This window comes from Myotis lucifugus, unplaced genomic scaffold, assembly GCF_000147115.1.
Source record: "Myotis lucifugus unplaced genomic scaffold, Myoluc2.0 scaffold_346, whole genome shotgun sequence".
NCBI lineage: Eukaryota > Metazoa > Chordata > Mammalia > Chiroptera > Vespertilionidae > Myotis > Myotis lucifugus.
Window position 1 is genome coordinate 30,920 of NW_005871394.1, and position 26,490 is coordinate 57,409.

The window sequence follows — 26,490 nt, forward strand, 5'->3', positions numbered from 1 at the left end:
CAAATTGAACATAATTAAAGCATAGTGATTAATCACAAAACAATAGTAATTATATATGTGTTTTCCGATGGTCTTAGGCAACCCCTGTGAAAGGGTTGTTCGACCCCCAAAGGGGTCGTGACCCACAGGTTGGCGACCCACAGGTTGAGAACCGCTGCAGTAGAGGGTCTCCAGGGGACAACAATTGATGTTTCTCTCTCCCTCTCTCTAAAATCAATAAAAAAATTTAAAAATAAAAAAAAAAAAGCACCAAGGAGGAGTCCGTGCCTGGGTAGCTCAGTTGGTTAGAACATCCTCCAGAAAGCCAAGGTTGCGGGTTGGATCCCCATCAGGACACATACAAGAATCAATGAATGCATAAAAAAGTGGAACCACAAATCATGTCTCTCTCTCTCTCTCTCTCTCTATCTCTCTATCTCTCTCTCTCCCCCTCCATCCCTCTCAAAAATCAACAAAATTTTTTAAAAACAATAAAAGCGCTAAGGGGAGAAATATGCATAACATCAATAACCCCTCCAACAATATATGGAGTGGTTGGACAGTTAAAGGTTGTAGGGGAAGGAATTTTTTTCTTTCTATCCTTTAGGTTTTCTGCTGGGGCTCTGTAACAAAAGATTAGCAAGAGAAAAACTAAAAAGTTTGTTAATATGTATATCATATATACAAGAGAGAAACTCAGGTATGAGTAACTCACAAAGGTGGCTAGAGCATCCTAACAAATGAACAATAAATTTTTATGTAAACGACAAAAAGAAAAGGACCTTAAATATTTACAGGCATCAAATTATGGAAAGGCAAATATAAGAGAAACATATGGTAGGTAAAGACCAATTAGTAAAGTTGGTTGTGTAGATTCCTCATGTGCAAGAAGGGAAATCTTTGAAAATTTATGTTCTCTTTTGAGGAAATAAAGAGCTCTTCTTGTATCTGCTTTTCAGTTGCCTTCAGCTAAAAATAATCCTTATACCAAAGTGACATATTCTGAGGTGGCAAAGTCTACTACCCTTCACTATAATGACCAAAAGGAAAAAATGACCACTACAAATATGTTGGGATCAAATTGTATAGTTTAATGAAAACATTTTACAAACGTTGAGAACTCAGCCACGTAATATTATTCTGTTACAGGATTCCAGGGCAGGAGAAATAGGGAAACTAAGACAGGAAAGTTAAAACAAGGCAAACAGTATGGGCAATTTGCAGCCAGCTTGTAACTAACAGGCCATTATCTTCCCCAGCCAAGCACAGGAGAGCAAATGGTTAACAAAACCTCCCTAATTAGAGAATGCAGAAAGGGAGAAGGAAAGGGGAAAGGGAAAAAGGGCAGTTTTACTCCCTCAGCAGAGAAGCCAGCAGTCTCCAGACTTGGCAAGATAAAGTTGCCAGGTGTGTCTCATGATTTCTGGGAAGGCCAAAACAACTACAACAACAACAAACAGCAGGGGTGGGGGGATCTTGAGAATTAATCTGTACCAAAATATTCAGCAGAGGAATTTTGAGACCTATAGACAGGAGGGAATATAATGCCTCAGACTCCCATCCAACCTGCTCTTCAGATGTGCTTCTTAAGCCAGGTGTATAGGTTTGCTTGCTTTTGCTTTTTTTCAATAAAGGTGCATGCTTTAAATGCTTTAATAAATTGGCTTTTCACAACGCAGGCAAGGTCTCTTGTATAAATTCATTTCTATGAGAAGACAAGGATCGAGGTTGGGGACAGCCCTCTCCTGCTGGCTGAGGGGGCTGTCTTGTCTGGTAACATGTCTCTGGTATTGGTGCGAGGTGTCTGTAACAACTTGGTATGGCATTGATTTTAAACTACTTAAACGCAGGCACATAATAAAGTTGGATGTAAATAATGTATGTGAGTGGGAAATAACGGGAAAAATGCTCCAAGTCCGATGGACACACATGCGGTGACGGTAGCTGTGTAACCGGACCCCTATCACCTGCAATAATCTTTAAGGTCCGTCTATATGTAGGAAGACTGAAGAAAATAAACTGCAAGTTATTTTATTAGAGAGGTGCAGTATTTCTTATAGTGGCTTTCTTTTTAAAAACACCGATTTAAAAATAATTTTTAAAGAACGACTAGCAATTTTTTTCAGCCATTTTCACAAACGTGAATCAAAAGAACTCTGAAAGGAAGCTTAAAGATTTGCAGCTTCCAATAAGATGAGGAGAACAGAAGGCACCAGAATTGCATCCTTACTTAACGTTGTCTTGTGTACGATGTGCAGCAGTCCCAACAGGAAGGAAAACTACCATTTTCTGGAAGTAAGAAGTCTGTGCAATGCTGCCTCCCACAGAATAACATCACACAATTTTTATTAAAATCTCAACGTACTGCCCGGCTGGTGTGGCTCAGGGGTTCAATTTCGTGACACATGAACCAAGAGGTCCCCGGTTGGGTTCCCAGGCAGGGCACCTGCCCGGGTTGCAGGCTCGATCCCCAGCAGGGGGAGTGCAAAAGGCAGCGAGTCGGTGTTTCCGCATCAGAGATGTTTCCATCTCTCCTTCTTCCTTCCTCTCTAAAAAAATCAAAACATTAGAACAAAACGACGTATTACAAGGTAACAGACCGGAGAGTACAAAGGGATGTAATAAAATTTGTGAGTACAGGTCAGGCACACAATCGGAGCGGTTGTTCTGATTATTTGAAACAAAACCCACCAGGTTTTCAAATAAAAAATATTCTCTCCCAGTCAACTTGCGGTCTTCCATTCTTTGCAGAAAAGTCTGGAGGTCCTCAAATATCGCGAGAACTTTTAACTCTCGCTTGGCTAGGAGGTACTAGGAGTCGAGGCCAAGGATTGGCCAGTCAGGAGGAGGGGCCTCTTCCGCCCCGCCCCCGTTGCCGGGATACGCAGAGGCGCGGAGCCTGCAGTGGTTTCAGGCCTGCGGACCCAGGAAAGCTGTGCCTGGGTGGGCGAGGGGCGCGTTCCTGGGGCGGCGTGGTGCTCCCGGTGGTGGCTTAGCCGAGCCTGCCGACCTCCCTCCTGCCGCGCCGGCACAGGTGAGAAATCCCGAGTCCCCTCCCTCCGGACCTATTATCTCGCCTTGGAGATGCTGATGCGCTCAAACAAAACAAATGCGATCTCCGTTTTTTAGTTATTCTCAGGCCTGCCGCCAGGCCAAAGAGCGCACGGAGACCTCTCCCTGCCCCCTGAGCAGACCTGCCAAGGCGAGACCACTGGGAAGGATGCAAGAGCCTCGAAGAAAAAATTCTTAGGGTTCAGAGATGTTACTCAAAATAATAGGTTTATGTCTGTCCTTGATAGCAGGAGGGACTTAGCAATTTAACGCTCCTTTATATGTGTTAAAATGGCTGCTTTAGGGACGATAACGATAGTAATCACAGTTAGGAGCCAGGTGTTTTGTATATGCTACCTGCAATTTTAACAGTTCTGCAAGATAGAGGCTGTGGCCACCTTCTGTTTTACAGCGGAGGATACACCCCCAGAGGGGATATAGGACTGGTGGTAACTGTCAGCTGAAGTTTGCATCCTTTATCTTTTATTGATTTCAGAGGGAGAGAGAATCATTGACAGGCTGCCTCCTGCACGCCCCCTACTGGGGCTCCAGTGGCAACTCTGGCATGTGCCCTGACCAGGAATGCAATCATGACCTCCTATTTCATAGGTCCATGCTCAACCACTGAGCAACACTTTGGGCGATTGTACACTTTCTTAAAGTTATCAGGAAAGCTAGAGTAAGGTTGAGTAATTCTGCTGGAAACAAAGGGTTATTGTGTTAGCTTTCTTTGGGAGAGATCATTTTGACCATAGACCTTGTCTGCCTTTCAAAAAGTTATTTCATAAAACTCCCTTTTCCATTTGAAATAATAATAACTCTCTTACTTTGTCCACATAGTTCAAAATGGCAAGGAAATAGAACCATAGAGCTAGTTGGAGTGGGAAGATTTTCAGTTTGGTGTGAACATACTCAAAGTGATAATGGGATATCTGAGTAGAAATTTCCAATAAACAGTTGAAAATTTAGAATTGATGCCCAGTTTAAAGGACACACCTGGAGACATTGATTTATGATCATCAACATAGAGTTATAAGAAAAAGAATGAAAGATTATAGAATAAAAGCAATCCAAGAAGTGGGCATGGAGTATAGAAACGGAGAATTCGTTTTAGTTCAAGAAATGATTCGTTTCTTTTTTTTTTTATTGATTTCAGAAAGGAGGGGAGAGGTAGAGAGAGATAGAAACATCAATGATGAGAGAGAATCATTGATCGGCTGCCTCCTGCATGCCCCCCACTGGGGATTGAGCCTGCAACCCAGGCATGTGCCCTTGACTGGAATCGAACCTGAGACCCTTAAGTCCGGAGGCCAATGCTCTATCCACTGAGCCAAACCAGCTAGGGCAGTTCGTTTCTTTTTTAATAATATAGTAAAGTTTTGTAATTTATAATGCCTAAATGTGGGAGGAAATTCAGGAAATACAAAGGAGAACAGAGCCCTAGCCGGCTTGGCTCAGGGGATAAAGCTTAGGCCTGCGGACCAAAGGGCCCTAGGTTCAATTCTGATCAAGGGCACTTACTTGGTTGCAGGCAGCTCCTCCCTGGCCCTGGCCAGGGCTCCTGCAATAGGCAACCAATCTATGTGTTTCTCGCACATCAATGTTTCTCTCTCTTTCCCTCTCTCTTCCACTCCCTAAAAATCAGTGGAAAAATATCATCAGGTAAGGATTTAAAAAACCAAAGGAGAACAGTTTTTGCCTGGTGCTGTTATACTAGTAGATACTGGGGACCTAAAGATGAATGAGAGCCAGGGCTTGTCCTCAAGGGAGAGAAATGCTTAAGCAGATAATTTCAATTGGTGTGATAGATACTGGGATAGAGATATGCCCAGGATGCATAGTAGCATATAGGACAAGTCTATAACTTAAAATTTAAGAGGGGGTGGTGATGGACTAGTTGTGGAAGGATTTCTAGGGAAGATAACAGGCAAGATGTGTGTTAGACAAGCGGACCAGTATAATAATCCACTTGAGTCCATCAGGCCCTGAACAGTGCTATAGGAATAGAGAAAGGGTACATGTTAAACATTTACGAATAAAGTCAGTAGGACTGTGTGATTAGCATTGGGAAATAAAGTAGAAGAAGAAATCAAGGACTGAGTCTCTGACTTGTGTGACTAGAAGTGTTACCAAGAGGAAGATCTGAAAAAGGGGGACCAGAAGAGGGGAGTGTCATGGAAATGGTTTCATGTAGGAGGGGTCACCAGTAACAGATGCCATTTACATCCCTAGCTGCATTGGCCGGGGCCATTTGAATGGAATAGTAGAAATTGAGGAGATAGTGGAAATTAACAAGGTAGAGAATAGTGGGTATAAGTTTTTCTTTAGAGTTTGGATTCATAGGAATAGGATATATGGGACAGAGTTAAAAGTGGTTTCAGGATCAAGAAATTAATTTTTAAGGTTAAGAAATAATTGAACATAACAGACTGAAAGAATGAAGAAAGTTTAAAGATATAGGATGAAATAGGATAATTCCAAAGGAGATTGCGATAGGAGCAGAGGGGACAAGGAAAGGAAGTCTAATGTCCCAAAGAAGATGGAATCAAGAGGGTAAGTCAGAATAGAGATTAATCTTAAACAAGGGCATGTACTCCAAACATGATGGATTTCAGGTCCTAATTTTGTCAGATGAGTAGGAAATTGAGTCATCTGCTGAGAGTGGCAGAAACAGAGTATAGATAGGAAAATGGCTAAGGGTTGGAATCATTTACGAGAAAAGTTGCTTATCAAGGATAAATAAAATTTTCTGAGATGAGGGTACAGCTAAGTGTTGGTGACTGTTACTTTGCAGTATTCCAGGCTATAGTTACGATTTCTACCGGCCATGTTCAGTAGTCTAGGTTGGATGTGGAGGGGAATTTCTGATTTTGCCAGATTAGTTGAGGAAAGTTCAAGGATATGAAATAATTGATGGTGCTTATAAGACAGTAGTTTAGTGTAGAGAAGTGAAGGTCATTAATGGCTTTTTCGATGGGGATTTCAATGGACATTTCAGTGTTCATCTTATCTGAATTCCCAACAGTAATGGCCTGGGTGATCGTTCCTGCTTTCTCTTGGGATCTCTGACACATACTCTGAGTTTTTCTATTTGTTTTCTTGGCCTTCATTTTTAGTCTCTAATACCATCTCTCCAGGTAGAGTCTTGGGCACTCTTTTTCTCCATTTTCTCTCTCTAGATCAATTTCTTTAAAACTCTTTTGAACATGACCTATAACAGGGCATACATTTTACATCCTTACAGACCAGAACAAATATATGTGTAAATTTATATAAATATAACTGAAACAAAAATTTAATGAAACAATATCCTTCCTATATGTGCAATGAACGCTTACATTTTCTATTTTATTTCATGTTTAAAACATCTCCCAAATTGTTCTTACAACCCCACTAATAGGTCATGACTCATAATTTGAAAAGTGTTATTCTAAAATATCAGCCAAAAACTTAAATAATATTCTGATGAGTAAAGGAAGGGGTTGATAAACTGGGAGAGAATGAGTGAATTAAGGAAATTGTTTAAAGAGAGGCGTAGTGAGAATAAAGATGACAAAGGGGTAGAAGAAGAGATGGAAGTCAGAGAATGAAGTATTTCACTTAAAATATTTGAGATTAAGTAATTCCAGATGGTGACAAGCTCCTGGTCTGGCCATGGTATCTGAAATGAAGTTGAGATGATTACCAAAATTTAGGTGAGGAAACTGTGAAACTAGAATTTAGATATTGAATCCAGTATCCATATGAAAGAACCAGGATGTTAGTGGGACTGGAATAGACTACACTAGGTATAAAGACCTTACTGAAATTGGGGGAGAGAGTAGGAGGTACCTAGATAAGAACAACCAGGAAAGATCCTAGGCAATATGGTTGTTGTATTCCCTGGTCCTCAAAGGAAGAGAATTCTGTTTAAATTTAAAATACGTGGAAAAATAATTTTTTTATTGTTATTAATCCTCAACCGAGGATATTTTTTCCATTGATTTTTAGAGAAAGTGGAAAGGAGAGAGAGAGAGATAGAAACAAACACTGATGTGAGAGGACACATTGATTGGTTGCCTCCCGCACACATCCTGACTGGAGCCAGGGATCAAACCCAGTTGTACGGGCCCTTCTTCAGGAACCCAAGCCAGTACCCTTCAGTGTGCAGGCCGACGCTCTAACCACTGAGAAACACAGGCAAGGGAGGAAGAATAATGTTTTGAAAGTGACATTGGAAAGCAAGGAGAATGCCACACACTTTTTCTTAACTTTGGAATTGTAGCACTGGAAGCTAAAACAGCCTGCGTTACCAAAAGTGCTTTTGGGAAAGCCAATATTTTGTTAAAGGGAAGAGTAAATGGAAGTACTTCATAACAGGATTCAGAATATAAGGGAGTCAATCATGGACCAGAAAGCACAGAGAAAAGATTAGGAGATCAGAAAGAGGCTGGATATGTCAGGAGAGAGAAAACTTACTGGCCTATGGGATAAGAGCATGAGAGAGATAACTAGAGGGCTTTGTATTTTGATAAGATAACTAGAGGCCTGGTGCCCGAAATTCATGCACTGGTGGGGTCCCTAGGCCTGGCTGGCGATCAGAGCTGATCAGGGCCTTCTGGCTGCGGGCCGGGGCCTTCCATCATTCCATGCCACCCCTGGTGGTCAGCGCATGTCATAGCGAGCGACCGAACTCCCAGTCTCCGGTCGAACTCCTGAGGTGACACTTTGCATATTAGCCTTTTATATATAGATAGGGAAATGAGGAAGTCATGTTGTAGTAAATGATTTCATGGTTCTAAATGGGACATTAATGTCAAATTTGAACAAAATCAAATCAGGCTCAGCCTTATAGTAATACTTGGAATGGCAATTTACAAGAAAAACCATTGTGGATTAAATGTTTGAAGGAAGGGTTATGTGGGTCACTAGTGTCTAGCTATAGATGATATCAAAGGAGAATTGAACTATTCCTTGTTTCTAAACAGTGGTAAAAGTGAACAAACAATGGCCAGTAATCACAAACCTCCAGCAGCAGCTCGCCCTGTTTCACGAGGTGGAATTGGGTTGATAGGAAGGCCTCCTTCTGGAATCCGACCCCCATCAGGAAATATTCGAGTGGCAACTGGAGTAAGTTTAAAACAAATCTATTGAATTCTTGTTCATATATCTTGGTAAAGTTGGAAAGCCTGTCTATAATAATAAATTCTTCTTTGCTCTTTCTTTACTTTATGAACAGACTATATGTTTGCTTTTTAAAATGATGAGAAGTATAAATGTGGGACAATGTCTGAAAGACACTGTAGAGAGAAGAGGCATGCTCATGCTGATATTCAAATGTATTTTAAAACTACAAGTATTCAAATGTTGTAGTGTATTGGTGTCAAAATCAAATGAAATGGATAGACCAGAGACAGAATCAAGACATGTAAGAATTTAATTAATGACTAAGGTGGCATTTCAAATTAGTTGAAAAAGCATGGAGTATTCAGTAGTTCATTCAAATGACTAAAAACCATTTGTTTTTAAAAAATTGATCCCTTCCTCACTCAAAATTCTAGATGTGTTAGAAACTTTATGTTTAAAAATAGGGAAGTCATAAATGTACTAGAAGAAAATATAGGCAAGTATTTCATATAAACTTAGTATGGGCTAAGACTTCATAAAATGACACAAATACAGAAAAAGAGGGTATTTTTATATTTTAATTTACCACATTGAAAACACTATTGAACAACTAAAAGAAAAATGACAAATTGGTAAAGGAATATTTGCAATATATATGTCATACATAGAGTGCAGAATATTTAAGAGCTCTTTCTGTATTAAAGTTATAAACCAATCTAAATTCAATGAGATTTCTTCTGGGGGTAGTGTGTGTGTGTGTGTGTGTGTGTGCGCGCGCACGCGTGCATAGGGGGGATATCATTATAAAACTAAAATTATCTAAAACTAAAAAACAAAAATAAGAAGGTACAATAGTTTAATATAAAAATATATTATAAATAATAAGTAAAACAATGTTCTGGTTGCCACAGCAGTCTAGAAACGAACTCTAACAAATATTAAGAGCTTATATGTAAGATAGAGAGTGTCATAAATAAGTGAATCAGTAAGAGAAAAATATATTAGAACAAAATGCATTAACTTTATAAACTGATAATTCTAAGCAGAATAATATCCTATAAAGATAATCATTACATTTTCATTATAATTATAATAGTGAAATTTGAATCTAACCTAAATGGGTTTACAACAGATGAATAATAAAAAATTATGTCTATCCCTATCATAAACTATTAGGTACCCATTAAAATTTTTTTAAAGCACATTTTAGAAAATAAAATATAATACAGTATTAAATTGAAAAAAAACACAAGTGTGATGTAATTTAATATAAAATTATATGTACACAGAAAGATGTGAATACACCAAAATATTCATGGTAATTTCTCTGATGTTTACAACAAATGGTTTTATTACCTCATAAGGTACATATAGCTTGGACTATAGAGATGATGTTGGGTCCTATGCTTAATTCACAACAAAAGCAATATTTTGGGGAGGGAATAATTTTGTTGAAATCAGTGTTTTTTTTTTACATTTTTGAGATTTTTCTAGAGTTTCAGGTAATATCATCATCATCAATTTATACTGAAATGATTTTTCTAAAGTCATATGTAGTACTGAGTTAGGATATCTTTTTTATTCTAGTAAGAATTTATGCTTGTTAATTAAATATTTATAAAAGGAATCTGACATTTATTGGCCACCTAATATTTGCCAGGTGCTTTACCTATTTAATGTTTGCAGTTTTTAAAAGAGTAATGGTCATTGTAAAATATAGAAACAAGTGTCAGAGTTTCCTCCTACCCCAGGCATGAACATTGTCAACAGTGTGATGTGTATCCTTCCAGACTTTTTCTATCTATTTACAAACACTGACACATATGCATATATAATTGATGGTTTCAGCATTTTTCAAAATGAAGATGATAATATATACATTCTTGTCTTTTACTTTCAGTAATATATAATAAATATATCACTATCATACCATAAATATATTTCCATTGAATACATGTATATCTATTTCATTTTTAAAATGTTTAATTATTTATTTTTTAAATCCTCATCTGAGGATAGTTTTTCCATTGATTTCTAGAGAGGGCAAGGGAGGGAGGAGGAGGAGGAGAGAGAGAAACATTGCTGTGAGAAAGATGCTTAGATTGGTTGTCTCCCGAACAGGGCCCTACCAGAAAGGGAACCTGCAGCCAAGGTACATGTGCTTGACCGGGAATCGAACCCATGACCCGTGGGTGCATGGGCCAATGCTCTAACCACTGAGAAAAACTGGTCAGGGCTCTTTCCTTTTTTAAATGTGTGCAGTTTTAATTTATACTTTCTTTACACTTTCATCTGGATATTTTTAAAAGTTGCATAGTTATTTGAGTAGCTGTCATAATTATGCTCACATAGAGCTGAAGAGGAAATTATTTAGAAGAATTACCCAGGGAGAGATTTAGCATTCTCTCACAAGGATCATTCAGAATAAGCCTGAATTAATTTCATTTGAATTTGTTGACAGTGTTCTTGTGTCCAACCTATTTCTTCTGGAATGTGTCACTATTATTAATAGTAATAGAGTTACAGTGCTTTTCCAGTTTATTAAAAGTGAAATCTTGTTTGTTATTTAGATATCACCTGGAACTGCAAGACCAGGGTCCCGTGGTGGCCTCATAGGGACAGGAGGAGTTCTGTCTTCTCAGATTAAAGTTGCAGATCGTCCAGTAACACAACAAGGTTTGAGTGGAATGAAAACTGGGATTAAAGGTATCTATTTTAAGAAGATGAGTACGTGTTGTATAAGAAATATTGTAGTACAATATCACTAAATCAGAATTACAGAGCGAAAGAGGCAGTTTTACTCAGTTCTTATTCAGTGATTCACAAAATAAGAGAATAACATTATGAGCTGGAGAGTTATCCTATGGGCCTAAGCCTTCAGTTGGACATGCCCCGATGGTTCCTGGTCTGGGAGAGGGCGCAGGCCAGGCTGAGGAATCTACCCTCCCCCCAGGTGCACGAATTTCGTGCACTGGGCCTCTAGTTTACATATGTGAGGTATTTTGATCTTCATTTCTAAAATGGAGGTTTGCTACAAATTCAAGAAATTTGAAATAAATTGAAGAAAAGCTTAAGAATGAAAATTAGATTTCTAGTACTCTATGAAAATATTCTGACTTTTTTATTGTTTCTATATCAAAATTACATTATTAAGATATTTGTGTATGAGAAGTGAGTCAGGATGTGTTACTTTTTTAATAATTAATACTGCATTATAATATGTAAGAAAATGAGGCTACCGTAGATTTATAGCCATCTCTCTATGCTTCTCTGTATGTGTTTAGAAAGCCATAACCAAAAGGAGCAAAAAAAAAAAAAAATAAAATAAAATAAAGGCTTAACAATACACTGTATGTTATGATTCAAACAATTGGTCTGTGTGTATATGTAAATATATATATATGTAAATATATATATATCAAAGCATGGTGAATTGTTTTATTTTCTATATTTGTGGTAAAGGACTTACCAGGAATGAAGATATTTTACTGGTACAAAATTTATAAGATATCATGATACCCTTTACAATATAGTATGTCATGCCTTTCAGGAGACTTCATTTTCTTACTTGTATTATAACAAACTTAGCTCACGAAATATTAAAAACCAATAGATTATTTAGAAAGGCTTGGTTAATCAATACTGTGAAAAAATGAGTCAAAATTATGTAGTTGTTTAGTCTTTAAAACTCTATTCATGGAAATGTTTGGGTGTTTAATATTACTTATTAAACATTAAAGGTAGAAACATGAAATTCTATAAAGAATTCAGTAAAGAAAGGTAAGGGAGATAGTGGATGGGAAGAGATCAACCAAAGAACTTGTATACATGTATACATAACCCATGGACACAGACAATAGTGTGGTGAAGGCCTGTGGGTGTGGGGTGGGGGGGCGAGCTAGAAGAGATCAGTGGGGGGAAATAAGGGGACATATGTAATACTTTCAACAATAAAGATTAAAAAATAATTTAATAAGTATTTATACTTTATTAATTTATCCTTCAAAACAGGACCAATATTATTTTGTCAGTTTCTACCAATATACTGCAAAGCCTTGTGTAAACGTTTTTATTGTTACTGCTATCTATTGTGATTTTGTTCTGACCTATTCTAGTGTCCCATTTCCCATTCTAATAAGACATTCTCTCCCTCTCCTCCGCTTAGACCTCCCTAGCCTTACACCTCACACCTTGCAGGGCACTTCATCTGTCTCAAGATTTGGGACATTTAACTAGGAGTACTTTCGTAGTCCTACTGAAGTATAAGATCATGTGTATAAAAAAGTCTCTGAGACAAATTATGAAAAAATCATCATCTCCTACTTGCATTGAGAAATTCAGTCTAAATCTGCACTGTCCATTATGCTAGCCAATAACTACATGTAGCTACGTAAATGTCAATTAATTAAAATTAAGTAAAATAAAACTTCAGTTTCCCAATAGCACCAGCCACATTTCAAGTGCTGGTAATCCCATGCAATTCATTTATTGGACAGCACTGATATAGAATATTTTCATTATTGCGTACAGTTCTCTTTGATAGCCCTTTTCTAGACTCTCTTAGAACCAGTTTCCATTCAGTCAACCTGTGTCTTAAGCCCATTTTTGTGGGCTTACCTCAAGCTTCTATTATATCATAATGGTAAGATATTAGTTCTCTTTTCCAGTTCGGTGATTCTTCTTGATTATCAGATTTATTGGTGCATTCATGAGGACTGTCAGAATTGTGTAGTATAATTCTGTTTGTGCTTTTGATTTGCTATTTTGGTGGCATTTCCAAACTGAATACTAATGCTTATAAACATTTTTTTTAGGTCCCCAGAGGCAAATTTTAGACAAATCTTACTATCTTGGGCTTCTTCGGTATGTTAAATAAATGTGTTTTTTTCTATGCATTACATGAATTTTTAACTGTTGTACTTATTAAAATAATTAGGTATATGTTGATTTATAAGAATGATTTTATGTTCTAACATAATTTTTGGATAATTTGGCTATATTACAAAATACATACATAATGCAATTAGGCTGAGATTTTAAATTTTATATATTTGCATGTAAGCTATATCTTTCAAGTTCACTTTTAAAATCTCTAATGATAAAAATAACCTTTTATGCTTCTTTCACTACTTGTTCTGAAATACTATTGAAATGTCACCAGTTACATCTAACAAGAAAAGGAATATATATATATATATATATATATATATATATATATATATTTATATTTTTTTATTTGTAATCCTGAAAAATGTATATGCACTTTGAATGATTATAAAGTCAGTGTTTATTAATATACAGTTCATGATTATAAAGTCAGTGTTTATTAATATACAGTTCATTTTCAAAATTTAAAAAAATCTACAGAAATAATTTTTGTTGTTGTTGTTAATGCCTGTTTTCAAAATGATGACCATTCTGGTCCAGGCACTGCTGATTATGCGAAGCAATGGAATTGCAAACATCCTGAATCATTTCGGCCCGGCTGGTGTGGCTCAATGGTTCGGTATTGATCCATGCACCAAGAGGTCTGGTTCGATTCCCAGCCTGGGCACATGCCCAGGTTGTGAGCTCAATCCCTGGTGGAGGGGTATGCAGAAGGCAGCTGATCTATGTTTCTCTCACATTGATGTTTCTCTCTCCCTCTCCCTCTCTTTTCCTCTCTAAAAAAATCCATAAAAACAGCCCTGGCCGGTATGGCTCGATGGTTGGAGGGTTGAGGGTTCAATTCCCTGTCAAGGGCACTTGCCTGGATTGTAGGTTTGCTCCCTGTCCCCTGGTTGGTTGGGATGTGTGCAGGAGGCAGCCAGTCAATGTGTCTCTCTCACATTGATGTTTCTCTCTCTCTGTCCCTTCCTCCCTTCCACTTTCTCTGAAAAGCAATGGGAAAAATGTCCTCTGTTGAGGATTAACAAAACAAAAAATTCAATAAAAACATATTTTTTTAAAAAAAAGAATCATTTCATTGGGTATTTGTGCACCCTCAATTTGTCAACTGTTGACGGTTTTGTACCATAAACTTTATCTTTTATGTAACCTCATAAAAAAGTCTAATGGATAAACCTTTGTTTGAAGCTTATTCTGGCTTCACCTATTATTTTAAATCAGTCAAACCTGAAAACAAGTGAAAATTAAGTGAGTTATCAGCTGTTAAAGTGTGTATACATTTTTGGGGGGGCTGGAGGGGGGCACCTTGTGTCCCCCCAAAATATATACACACTTTGAATAATTATAAAGGCAGTACTTGTACTTCAATTGCATTTTAAAACTTCCAGTAGCATTTTAGGATGAATTTTCTTTGTTCAAAGCTTAGTCTGGCTGAAAAGAAAGAAACATCAATTGAGCTGTCAGCAGTTAAAGTGTGTATTCATGTTTTTGGGACACCCTGTGGATTTGGTGAGTTGTTACAAATGTGGCCTAATTTTAATGAATTCGTAAGCTTTGTTATATATCTCTGTGCAGCTCTATATCAAGAATGTATGTCTTATTTCCTACCTACCTATTTCCTCTGCTCAGATGTCCTACTGTCTTATTTCCAATTTTCCATTTTACTTTATTTTCTTCTTTGCTCCTCATCTATACCTTCTTTCTTATTGCCACTTCCCTAATCCTTCTATTATGTCCTAAAAGTTCATTTTTCTCTCTTAGTCCTTCTTGACTGTTTTGTTTCTCAATTACGTGAGGCTTTTTGATTCTCAAACTTCTAGAATAAAGAGAAGTGTGTTTTCCCCATCTACCCTTGAAGCTAACATCAATGAGAAAGTGAGGCCATCGTTGTATAGCATCTCTTGATACCCAGACAGTTTTTATTCAAAAGAAGGAAACAAAATAAAGCCATTTGTCATTATTGCATTGCCTCCCTTCTCCAAGATTTGTGATTCTGCATCAAAGAATAGTAGTGCTAGCTACTTGTGTATTTGCTTGATTCTAGAGCAGTGTTCAACTGGTGATGATTTCGCTCCCCAGGGAACATTTGCCAATTTTCAGACACATTTTTGGTTGTCATAATTGAGGTTCGGAGGATATGCTACTGGCATCCAAAGTAGGGATGCCGTTAAACATCTACAGTGCAGAGGATAGGCCCCCGCACCCCATGCCAAGGTATTATTTAGTCCAGGGGTCCTCAAACTACGGCCCGCGGGCCACATGCAAATACAAATATTGTATTTGTTCCCGTTTTGTTTTTTTACTTCAAAATAAGATATGTGCGCTGTGCATAGGAATTTGTTCATAGTTTTTTTTTTAAACTATAGTCCGGCCCTCCAACGGTCTGAGGGACAGTGAACTGGCCCCCTGTTTAAAAAGTTTGAGGACCCCTGATTTAGTCAGTCATCTTACTCTTGAGACACCCTGTCCTAGAGGGAAGCTGGAGCTGTGAGAGTGACAGTTAGGCATCTACTTCTGTCTATAGATTGTACCAGTTTGACCAGGTTTCCATTCTGGTCCTATGTCATCTTTCTTAGTGAGTAGAGAATCTATGTTAGCTTCTTATCCGTTGGGATATACTTCATTCTTAAATAAGCCACTTAAGTTATTTTTTAAGTGAAATTTCACAAAACCATTTATATTATTACACATTTATGAAAAGTTTTCTTTTGTTTGATTAGAAAGTCTTTTCTTGACTAGAAGTATTGCTGACTTATTTCTTTTCATTTAGAAGTAAAATAAATGAACTTACAACAGAAATTAATAAACTTCAGAAAGAAATAGAAATGTACAATCAAGAGAATTCAGTTTATTTGTCATATGAAAAGAGGTGAGTAATTTTGCAGCTCAAATATGCAAGATCTTTTTTATCGGTAGCATTTAATGTGATATATTTTAGGAGTTTTATTCTGAATTTGTAATGTTCATTTGTTTATGTGTTTATGAGTGTATTTATTTTATGCTTGCAGAGCTGAGACTTTAGCTGTTGAAATCAAAGAGTTTCAAGGACAACTAGCAGACTACAACATGGTATTTGCTTTTTCATAAAGATTTTCTTTGAATATTTTCATTGCTTTTTACCACTTAAAAATGTGTTATTTTAAATACCAAATAATACGTGAATACAAGCACATTGTAAAAGATTAAAACTATAGAAAGTGTAGAGATTAAAGTGTTGTGGCCCTGGCCTGGTAGCTCATCTGGTTAGAGCGTTGTCCTGATTCGCCAAGGTTGCAGGTTTGATCTCTGCTTAGAGCACATAAAAGAAGCAACCAATGAATACATAGGTGGAACAACAAAATGATGTCTCTCTCTTCTCTTTCTTTTCTCTCTCCCTTCTTCTCTCTCTAAAAGTCAATCAATAAAAAAATTAATAAATTGTTTTAAATTTTTACTGGTGTAATTTTAAAATCAGTTAACATCCACTTCCCCTGGGAGAGAAGGGAAGTGGGGGAGAGTCTGGAGTCTAGTTAGAGAAAAAGAGATCTTTTCCAAACTTTTGTCTTCTCTGGACCTTTATAAGCTCAGACATCTCAGAGCAGGCAAAACTCTGCAAGGTACAATCTGCGGGAACAGTAGTAGTTCATTATTGTTCACTTTTTTACATTCCTAAAAATGTAGTTTATTGATTGGCTAAATGCACAGTGTATGCTTACTTAGGTAGCTTAATATTTGTTTTTATCTTAGAAGATAAAATACTTGAAAGTATTCATACTTAGATGACTATTATTTGTAAGATTGAATACCTATATTATGGAATAAGAGAAAATTTATACACTAATAGAATGTATTTTTTTGTGTATTTTTATTTTTAGTTGGTAGATAAACTTAATACCAATACTGAAATGGAAGAAGTAATGAATGATTACAACATGGTAAGAAAATTTATGAGCTGTAGATCAATATAGATCATATTCTCCAAAACAAAGCATTTATAGCTAGAAATAGTTTGATGAAACCTATGGACCTTAGAGATAGGTATTACTCTGATCCCAAATACCACTATTATAATTGAGTTCCCTTAGTTGTGCTTTTAAAATTTTTTTCCTGTTCACTGGCTCTCCCAAGTGGATGATACCGTAGTGTCTTTCAAAAGGCTATGTTTTAACCGGTCCTGCATTTAGCATTAGCCAGGGAGTCCCATCCACATTTTCTTATATATAAATTAGTTTGCATATAAATTAATTTGGTTTAATATTTGCACAAATGGAGCTGAGTACTCACTGGACATATTATGGTACCTGTATAGAGTTTAATAAGAAAGGGGGAAAAACAAATAGTTATATGATGCCAGACATTAATACTACTTTTGATTGGTAAATGAGATGTTAGCAGCTAGTTTATTTTAATTATAAACATTTGGATGAAAATAACATGCAACTTATTCAAAGTTCTATGAAAACAGAATTTATAAAATGACTTTTTTTCTAAATTGGATTCTAAAAGCATGATAATTTAGTGAAATTATTCTTGGCTTTTAGAACACAGGAGAAGTCCCAATTGGAAAACTATTTTTAATGCCAAATATAAAAAGTAAAAACTTTTGTATGTGTTTTGTCAGTTATTTGGGATAGGTCCAAATTCTAGGCTGAATATGTACAGGTAGAGTCAACTAGGAGTGCTCAGGTAGACTCCTGAGTTATTTAAGAATAAAATTTGTGTTGGGTCTAAATTTAACATATTATTAACCAACTGTTGAACATCCAATAAATACTTGAGATTTTAATTTCATAAATTAAGTTTACATTGAATATTTGACAAAATGAATACTTTTGACGTGAGATTACCATGCCTGTGAAGAAGACGTAAAAAAAAAAAAAATCTGGTATGGTGATTTGTTAATTGAAACAAATACTATATATTTTTAAACTTTTTCTTGTGGCATTAGAATTATTATAATTATCTCTCAATTAGTTCATAATCTGAATAATCTTTAAATAGTTTGATTAAAATGGCAATTTCTTATGCCTCACTTTTGTGTTAACTCTTTATTTAGCTTAAAGCTCAAAATGATCGAGAAACACAAAGTATGGATATCATATTTACAGAAAGACAAGCGTAAGTACAATCCATATAGAAATAAAACATTTATAAGTGAGTTGTATTAGGTAGTTTAACTTCTGAGTCATATACTTCCTTACTGATTTTCTTGTTTTTCCCTGTTGTACTCTTTAATTTAAAAAAAAGTTGAATATTTGCAATGCAAATTATTATTTGAACATCTATTATCTTTATTTACTACTAAGTACTGAAATTCTCTACAAGTAAAAGTACTGTATAGATTAGATAGCTATAATTTCTACTTCTAGGAGTTTAAAAGTCTTAAGATGGATCAAAACATTCTTATCTTTACGGTTTATAATTTTAACCTGGGCTTTTTAACTAATTTGAATTATGAGATTTAAACCCCGTTCTAATGAAAGGCACATTACTTACAGTATTTCATTATCTCATATATTATCCAATTGATAATAGTTATATTAGTAATCCATATCATAGGTTTAGATTATATGTGCATATTTATATATAACTGGTTAAAGATTAAATATTAAGGGAATTATGGCAGTGACACTAATGCCTACAAAATAATAAGTGGATGTCCATTTGGGCTGCTATAACAAAATATCATAGACTGGGTATCTCATACACATTAGGAGTCTATTGTTCACAGTTTTGGAGTTTGGGAAGTTCAAGATCAAGGCACCATATGGTCCCTTTCCTGTGAAGGCCCTCTTCCTGGTTCATGCCTGGAGCCTTCTGGCTGTGTCCTCACGGGGTGGAAGGGTCTGGGGAGCTTTGGGATCTCTTTATAAGGGCACTAATCTCATTCATGAGGGCTCTATCCTCATGACCTATTCATTTTCCAAAGTCCCCACCTACTAATACCCTTAATTTGGGGGTTAGGATTTTCACACGAATTTTAGAGGGTGCAACTATTCAGACAACGGCAATGGTTTAACATAATTTTCTTCATCTGCATTTTGACCTTAAATATTGTCTAAGGCAATGCAAACATAGTTGAGCTATTTTGTACATACATATACTACCTACATTTTGTCCCAAAAATATATCAATAGTAATCTCTTTGAGAGCAAGGATAATAGTTTACCAAAATTAACAAAATTCTATAACACCAAATATACTGTCATGTTACCTCTGCATGTACAGTAAATATTTAATGAAAACTAGCATGTTAAAATATAATAATAAAAATTTTGAAAGATAAATACAATTCTTGTGTTGATCGAAAACAAAGAAATCTCTTTCCCCTCCATTATTTGATGCTCCTGTAAAATGCTGTCTTAAAAACTACATATACTGGAAGTGTCTTCCCTTGTACAAAGGATATTCCATTTTCCTGGTGACCCAGCTCTTACATGAAAACTTTACTTTTTGTTATTGTTGTTCTGTTATTTAGTGCAAATATTTATCATTTACTTTATATAAGATACTCTGCTAGGTACCTAAAGAATAATATAAATAATATAAATAATATAGCCCATTGAAGTCCTTATGATATTTACAATATGTAGGTCCTCATTTATTTAATCATTTATTTACAGACTTACATAATACCTAGGTCAAATTTGTAAATATTATATGTACATGTTTCATAGATATTTCATCCTAAATGATAAACCACAGATTATAAGTTTGAGAATGTTACAGATTTTTTATTTTTATTTGGCTCATTTGGTTGAAGAAATAGTTCTTAAAATATACAAGTTTGTTCTAAAAGTGTCAGCAGTTTCAAAACTTCATATCCGTAGTTTGTAATTGAGGCTGAATGAAATAGGTTCTCCTGAACCTTTTAAGAAGAAATTTAAGTTATGAACAAAAGTTATTTTTATGAAGTTTACTTTTATAGGCAGCAGAATAGATTTATTTTATGTGTTAAGCAGATAACCAAAATCTCACTAACACAAAGATCTACCTTGATACTCCTCATTCAAAGGGAGCAGGAAATGCCATTCCTTTTGAAGGCAGGTGTAAAAAACTTCTGTTTTAATGTTCTTCTACTTTAATCTCACCATTTAGTATGGCATGACCATCTGGTTTATTACTGAACATCTATTCATAATAAGTTGGTTATGATATATAGCCTCGATATATTACTACAATTCTTACACACCTGACTTTAATTCAGTTATATACAGCTGCATGAGCTAATGATTTTCTTCAACTTCTGTTGTATATACTTTTCTAGTTTGGTATTAGTTAAAAATTAGTTATCTTTTAAAAACATATGTAATTATAATTTTAAGCCCATTTATTTATTTTTGTTTAGTCAGATATTTATTGACTACCCAATATTCATTTATAAGAGGCTCTTGAATATAAGAGATTAATGTAGTCTTTACTGATTCATATTTAAATTTTATTTTATTCTGTTTCTCAAATATTAATATTTGCCTCTTAAAATATGACATATTTGGTAAAATGATAGATTATTTAGAAAAAGATTCCTCATGTTTCTATTATCTCATTTATACTTGAGATCGAAAACAATGGAATATAATTGATAATATCTATTAGGAAATAGTATGCGTAAAGCATTTATATTCTTTAATGAATACTAAAAACACTTTGATAAACACAAGCAAATATGCATGATAAATGAGTTCATTTTCTATTTCACTGGGTATATCACCCTAAACACTTTTTGTTTTCCTCATAGACATTTGAACTGAATTTATGTATTGATACAAACTTTAAAATGACTGCAGAATATAACGAACGTCTACATTATTTGTAGTCTCTTTTTTTCTAAGAAAGTACCAAGTAAATACACATTTTAAAAACTGTGTTATAGAGAAATTTGAACAAAAATAAAATAATGTACTATAGTCCTATGTACCCATGACCCAGCTCCACAACCAACCCTGCTTCATGTACACCTTTAGCCATTGTTCCCTTTTCTGTACTATGAAGAAAATCGAAAACATCATTTCACCCATGAATATATTTCAGTGTTTTAGAGATATTTCCTGTAAAAGATAGAGATAAATACATTTAACCTTCCCACCTATGATAGATTTTGTTACAGTTTTTAATGCCACTATTTCCATTAAATTAATAAAATTATGATTACAGCCAATTGATTACAAGGAATTGACTTTTAGACTCTTCCTATAATAGTCTTAAGGCCAGTGTTTTTCAGACTATGTTCTTTGGACCCTTATTGTGCTATGAGCTCTTAGTAGGCATACCTTAAAGAAAGGTTGGAAAATTCTTGATACTTTGCTTTTAGCTTAGTAAAGTTTCAGATGAGTCCTATATAGTAAAGAATCTTGTTTCACGTTGTTTAAACCTAGTATTTCCTATAGTAATTCTTTAGTAATTTGACCATTTACAAATTCCCCCCCCGTCGATACTTCTGAATGTCTCTCTGGAAATTAACGTTCTAGAAAACAGTTTGGGAAACATTCCTCCATGATCTGGATCCCAAACAGTTGTTCATGGACCAACTGAAGATTTCTCAGCCCCAACACAACTTATTTGAATAGAAATCTCACTAAGAGAGACAGAAATATGTATTTTTAAAAATAAGATTATTTATAGATCATTTTGATAACCTGTGTTGTGGTGACAATCTTTCTTTATAACCCAGATCAGTAATAATTTATTAGGGATTGTGCCTGGACATAGTGCTATGCTCTAAATTGCTACTAAGTTTTCAGGGAATTATTGTGCCAATTCAGGAAGCATTAAAAAAATGTTTTCCAATTCCATGAATTCATTCGGTGAGCATAAAAAAATCCACCCAAGTGCATTGTCAGTTTAAGCTATCTCTGTTCCTTACTCTGACTTATGATATAAATCCAAAACCTTTATTTCTCTACTGATTCCAATAAGTAAAATATTAATATAACTTATCTGTATTATATCCAATATATGAACTAATATGAGAATCAGTTTATTTTAATTAATTAATAATTTACTTTAGGCTTTTTTTTTTAAATAGTATGTATAGTCTTCTGAATACTGCTGAGAATAGTGTTGTAACTATTAGCTACCAAGGAGTGTCAGTTACGGTATTTGGACTAACTTTTTCAATACCAATGAGAAAAACATAATTTTATGATATTAATATGTGTTGCAATTAATATGAAGTTCTACTAGCTATAGTTAGGTATGTCACATATGAAAATCTCCATGTCTAAACTTTCAGTGAACTGGTAACATTTTTAAAATAATCAAAAATTGAAAGAAATTAATTTTCTTCACATAATTCATGAGTATCTATGTATTTGTCTTCAATAAACCCATCATCATCCACTACAAATGAATGTAGTTGTTCAAATATTACTGTAGTGTCTTCGGAGTTTGTATCTGGTATCTGTGAAAGGGAACTTGGATTTTGGGTAAAACCATCTTCATAGGTTTCTACTTCATGTTCTTCCAGGTGATGATGTTTATAGCTAAGCAGAAAATTATACCATATTGGCAATTTGATAGCAATAAAAATGAGGAGAGAGGTCACCAGTACAGTCATTACAACACCAACAAGAAAAGCCCAGCTTTTTCCAAGAGGTCCATGTTCTTAAATAGGATACAGAGACAGGGAGAGAGAATGAGAGAGGGAGAGAGGGAAGATACTTTGTTAAATTGACAACAAAAATTAGACATCTTAATAACTCCCCAATATTGGTATTAGAAATGAATATACTTTATAATTTTCTTTAAGCAAAAGTTAATAAAACTACACAATAAAAATATAAAGTTATTTCCTACAGTGGTAAAAGAATAACTCCTGTCTTTACAGGGATTGTTTATCCATTCACCTAGGAACATTATTGATTTATACATTTTAAGAATTGTGACTTGCCCTGGCGATTTGGCTCAGTGGATAGAGTTGGCCTGCAGACTGATAGGTCGGGGTTCGATTCAAGTCAAGGGCTCAGACCTTAGTTACAAGCTCCATCCCCAGGCCTCCATCCCTGGACAGGACATCTGTGGGAGGCAACCAATCTATGTGTCTCTCTCACATTGATGTTTCTTTCTGTCTCTCTCCTTCCCTTCTACTCTCTCTAAAAATCAGTGGAGAAATATCCTCAGGTGAGGATTAACAAAACAAAAGGAGAATTGTGACTTTACTAGTTAAAATTAAGCCTACAAGTAGTTAAATAATATGCCCAGTGGCATTTGCCTGGTAACCAGCAGAGCCTGTTTTGGAAACCCAGTATTTTGTAAATCTTTTGTTGACATGAGGAATTTTACATTGTTTCTAGTAACTTAAAATGCAGAAAAACAATGAGAACTAATTTAGTTTTTTAGTATGCTATCTTCAGCAATGTTAGTATTCAATACCGGTACATTACCTGAATTTCTTGTTAAGTTGTTCAAAGAGCTATTAAATGTTGAATTGCTAATTGACTGAAAATTAATCTGAAGGTCTTCAGTTATAGGTGAAGGAAGTTTTGAGTAGCATTCAGCCTTATAAGGTACTGTTTTGATGCTGTAGTATTTCAGTATATCTGGGTAGCTGCACATGGTGATATTCTCATTTTCTAGTAAATCAGAAAGAATAAATTATGATTTATTATGGAAAATAAAATATGGTTAATAACATTTTATAATTATGTAAATTAGAATTTTTTGACATGTCATTATTGATACTATAAGAAACTCCTATATTGCCTGGCAACACAAGGGAAAGATGCACATTCCTGTTTATAAAGTTATTTTATAAATATAGTTACTAGGTACAGTATCTATATATTGTTTAGTTTGTAATAGTAAAGATGTTACGATTAAGATTGTAGTGAAAATCTGGGTAAAATGGGAAACTTTTCTGGGGCAAAACAACCAAAAATCAATCACATTTTTGGTTTTGATTAATGTAATAATGATAGCTTACCTAATGTTACATTGGATGTGTTTAGCCAATTCTGCAAATTCAGTAAATTACAGGAGCAATTCCATGGATTTCCATGTAAAATGATTAATTCCAGATGAAACAGTTGTGGTACATCAAAATAGCTTATCAAATTGCCTTGCAGATTCAGAAGTTTCAGGTTTTTAAGAGGCACAAATATATCAGGATTCAGTTGTAATATTTTGTTCTGGCATAGATATAACTGTTGTAGTTTAGTTAAGCCTGTAAATGCACCCTGTTGAATTATGTGGATGGAGTTTCTACAGATATTTAAAATTCGTAGATTGGAGAGGTTACCAAAACTATTATTACATAAGATGATGATACTGTTTTCAATCAAGTAGAGCTCAGTGAGTAAATAATACATCTGTAGAATACTTGTGTCTGTAATATTCAGAGTAATTTGGTTATAACTGAGATCAAGTATAGTAACCTCTTTATTGATATCCGCTGGAATCAAATAATAATTCTGTTTAGTGAAATTACATTTGACTTCCTAAAAAATAAAAAAGAAATGTATTAATCAGAAAAATATTAAAAGAATTTTCTAAATTTCATATCCTAGCAATTAAACATTGGAAGAAAATAGTTTAGAAAAAATCTACTGTCTAATCTTTCAATATTATAGTTTGAAAAAGGAAAAGCTGATGCTTTTCTTTATTGGGATGAAATATTGAAGATTAAGGAAATTCTGATATGTATAATTTATTGAGCAGGGAGATTCTAGTTTGTAATACAGGTGTCTTCTAACTGTTATTGTATAATCATTACAGAAAGAAAGACTTTTGGTATATTCCCATTTGTATATGTGGAAATACATGATGAATAATAATTCTGTTAAAAAATGAAGTCTGCGTTTGTCAAATTAGAATCTGGCTCAGAGATCACAGATTTTGAACATACCCAGCTAACTAAAGAGTTAGTTTTGATGGCTTGGTTTGGATTTTTTGTTTTTTTGCTTTCTTTTATTACTTTGGGACATTCAAAGTGTACCTTTGAAAATATTTTCACTCTCTTGATTGTAAAAACTTACTGTTTTAAAAGTCTGGCTTTCATCTGAAAGTGTTAGCATGAAGAGGGGCCAAAACAAGATCAGTATGCATGCGGCTTTCATATTGCAGGCCTGGTGGAAAAGAGAGTATTGTCATGTCAGTAGGTGACTAGCACTTCAGAGATTATTGAAGACATTTTGCTTTCCTTTTAAATCTATTTTTTCTTAAACTATATAAAATGTGAAACAATTACATGTTCCTTCACCATCCCTGTACTCTAATCTTAAATTAGAAAACTCATATGGAGAATGAAAGACAGTATTTTTTTAAGTGTCTCAGTTTTTTAAGTGTCTCTTTGGATCTATTGAAAATAAGGTCCAGCCCTAACCGGTTTGGCTCAGTGGATAGAGCGTCGGCCTGCGGACTCAAGGGTCCCAGGTTCGATTCCGGTCAAGGGCATGTACCTGGGTTGCGGGCACATACCCAGTAGGAGTGTGCAGGAGGCAGCTGATCGATGTTTCTCTCTCATTGATGTTTCTGACTCTCTATCCCTCTCCCTTCCTCTCTGTAAAAAATCAATAAAATATATTTTAAAAAAAAGAAAGAAAAATAAAATAAGGTCCAGCCCTAGCTGGTTTGGCTCAGTGGATGGAGCTTCGGTCTGCAGACTCAAGGGTCCCGGGTTCGATTCCAGTCAATGGCATATGCCCAGGTTTCGGGCTTTATCCCCAATAGGGGGCATGCAGGAGGCAGCCAATCAATGATTCCCTCTCATCATTGATGTTTCTATCTCTCTTTTCCTCTCCCGTCCTCTCTGAAATCAATAAAAATATATTAAAAAAATAAGATCCAGAAGAATATGTATTTATGTATATGTGTTTAAGTATACTCTTCTTTTCCTTTATATTTTTTAATCACCATTTATCTCCCCTATACCCTCCTTCACCTCCACCCCCACTTCCCATCATCACCACACTGTTGTCCATGTCAATGAGTAGTATATTCTTATATTGCTATTTCTTTTTTTCTTTTTTTTTTAATTTAGGTATTCTTTATTGGTATTATCCATTTACCTACAAGTGTGGGAGATAAGAGTCTTTAGTTCTCTTTCAAACACTTCCTACTTTCATCTCTAACACAACAAATATATATACTTCCTGTCTCTTTAGTCTTCATACATAGTTACTTATAATTTGGGTTAGATGAGTATTCCATGTGTCACAAATGTGTAAAACTATCAGTGTCTGAGCCATATAACAGGATTACTTTTCTATTCCTGCTCACAATTTTTCACTAAATTAAATGTATTGTGTTGTTGTTTTTATGGGCTTAGTTTTCTTCTTTTTTTAATGCATTTATACCCAAGCCCTTCTTTAACAAATCACTCAATGTTGCATGCATTTTTGATATTTAATCTGCTTAAAGAAGTCTCTCCCAGAGCCTGTTGCCATGCTGGAACCTAGAGGAGCTGAGGACTGTACCCTCTACACAGCTGCTGACTTCCACTCTCCCTCCACCCTTATGGGGAGATATTCCCTTTTGTCTTTATGGTTGGAG

At 35.1% G+C, this 26,490-nt stretch overlaps 2 protein-coding genes across 6 annotated transcripts in view; one reads left to right on the forward strand and one right to left on the reverse strand.

The window, feature by feature from the left end:
• Positions 1-2,852: 2,852 nt before the first annotated feature.
• The window catches only part of IFT74 (intraflagellar transport 74), an 88,919-nt gene continuing 65,281 nt past the window's right edge, over positions 2,853-26,490 (forward strand). The window contains exons 1-8 of one of the 5 annotated variants that reach the window (XM_006101224.3): positions 2,853-3,013; positions 7,998-8,139; positions 10,707-10,842; positions 12,951-12,999; positions 15,794-15,892; positions 16,032-16,092; positions 16,878-16,937; positions 18,059-18,120. In XM_006101224.3, the coding sequence (XP_006101286.1) occupies positions 8,017-8,139; positions 10,707-10,842; positions 12,951-12,999; positions 15,794-15,892; positions 16,032-16,092; positions 16,878-16,937; positions 18,059-18,120 (590 nt within the window). In that variant the 5' untranslated portion in view covers positions 2,853-3,013; positions 7,998-8,016. The remainder of the gene's footprint in view (positions 3,014-7,997; positions 8,140-10,706; positions 10,843-12,950; positions 13,000-15,793; positions 15,893-16,031; positions 16,093-16,877; positions 16,938-18,058; positions 18,121-26,490) is intronic. The other 4 variants (XM_006101225.3, XM_014466572.2, XM_014466573.2 and 1 more) reach the window with 4 other exon arrangements.
• LRRC19 (leucine rich repeat containing 19) lies at positions 22,277-25,055 on the reverse strand. Its single transcript, XM_023764749.1, has 4 exons — positions 24,975-25,055; positions 23,924-24,437; positions 23,385-23,573; positions 22,277-22,605 (listed from the first exon to the last, which is right to left on the reverse strand). The coding sequence occupies exons 1-4, from the start codon at positions 25,053-25,055 to the stop codon at positions 22,277-22,279; spliced, it is 1,113 nt and encodes a 370-aa protein (XP_023620517.1).

Excerpts from the sequence above, each read along its gene's own strand:
- LRRC19 (XM_023764749.1), bottom strand. The coding sequence starts at position 25,055 with ATGAAAGCCGCATGCATACTGATCTTGTTTTGGCCCCTCTTCATGCTA. Across the intron at positions 24,438-24,974 it reads AAAGCCAGACTTTTAAAACA|GAAGTCAAATGTAATTTCAC; the intron begins GTAAGTTTTTAC and ends TTTATTTTTTAG. Across the intron at positions 22,606-23,384 it reads CAACTTAACAAGAAATTCAG|AACATGGACCTCTTGGAAAA; the intron begins GTAATGTACCGG and ends ATCCTATTTAAG.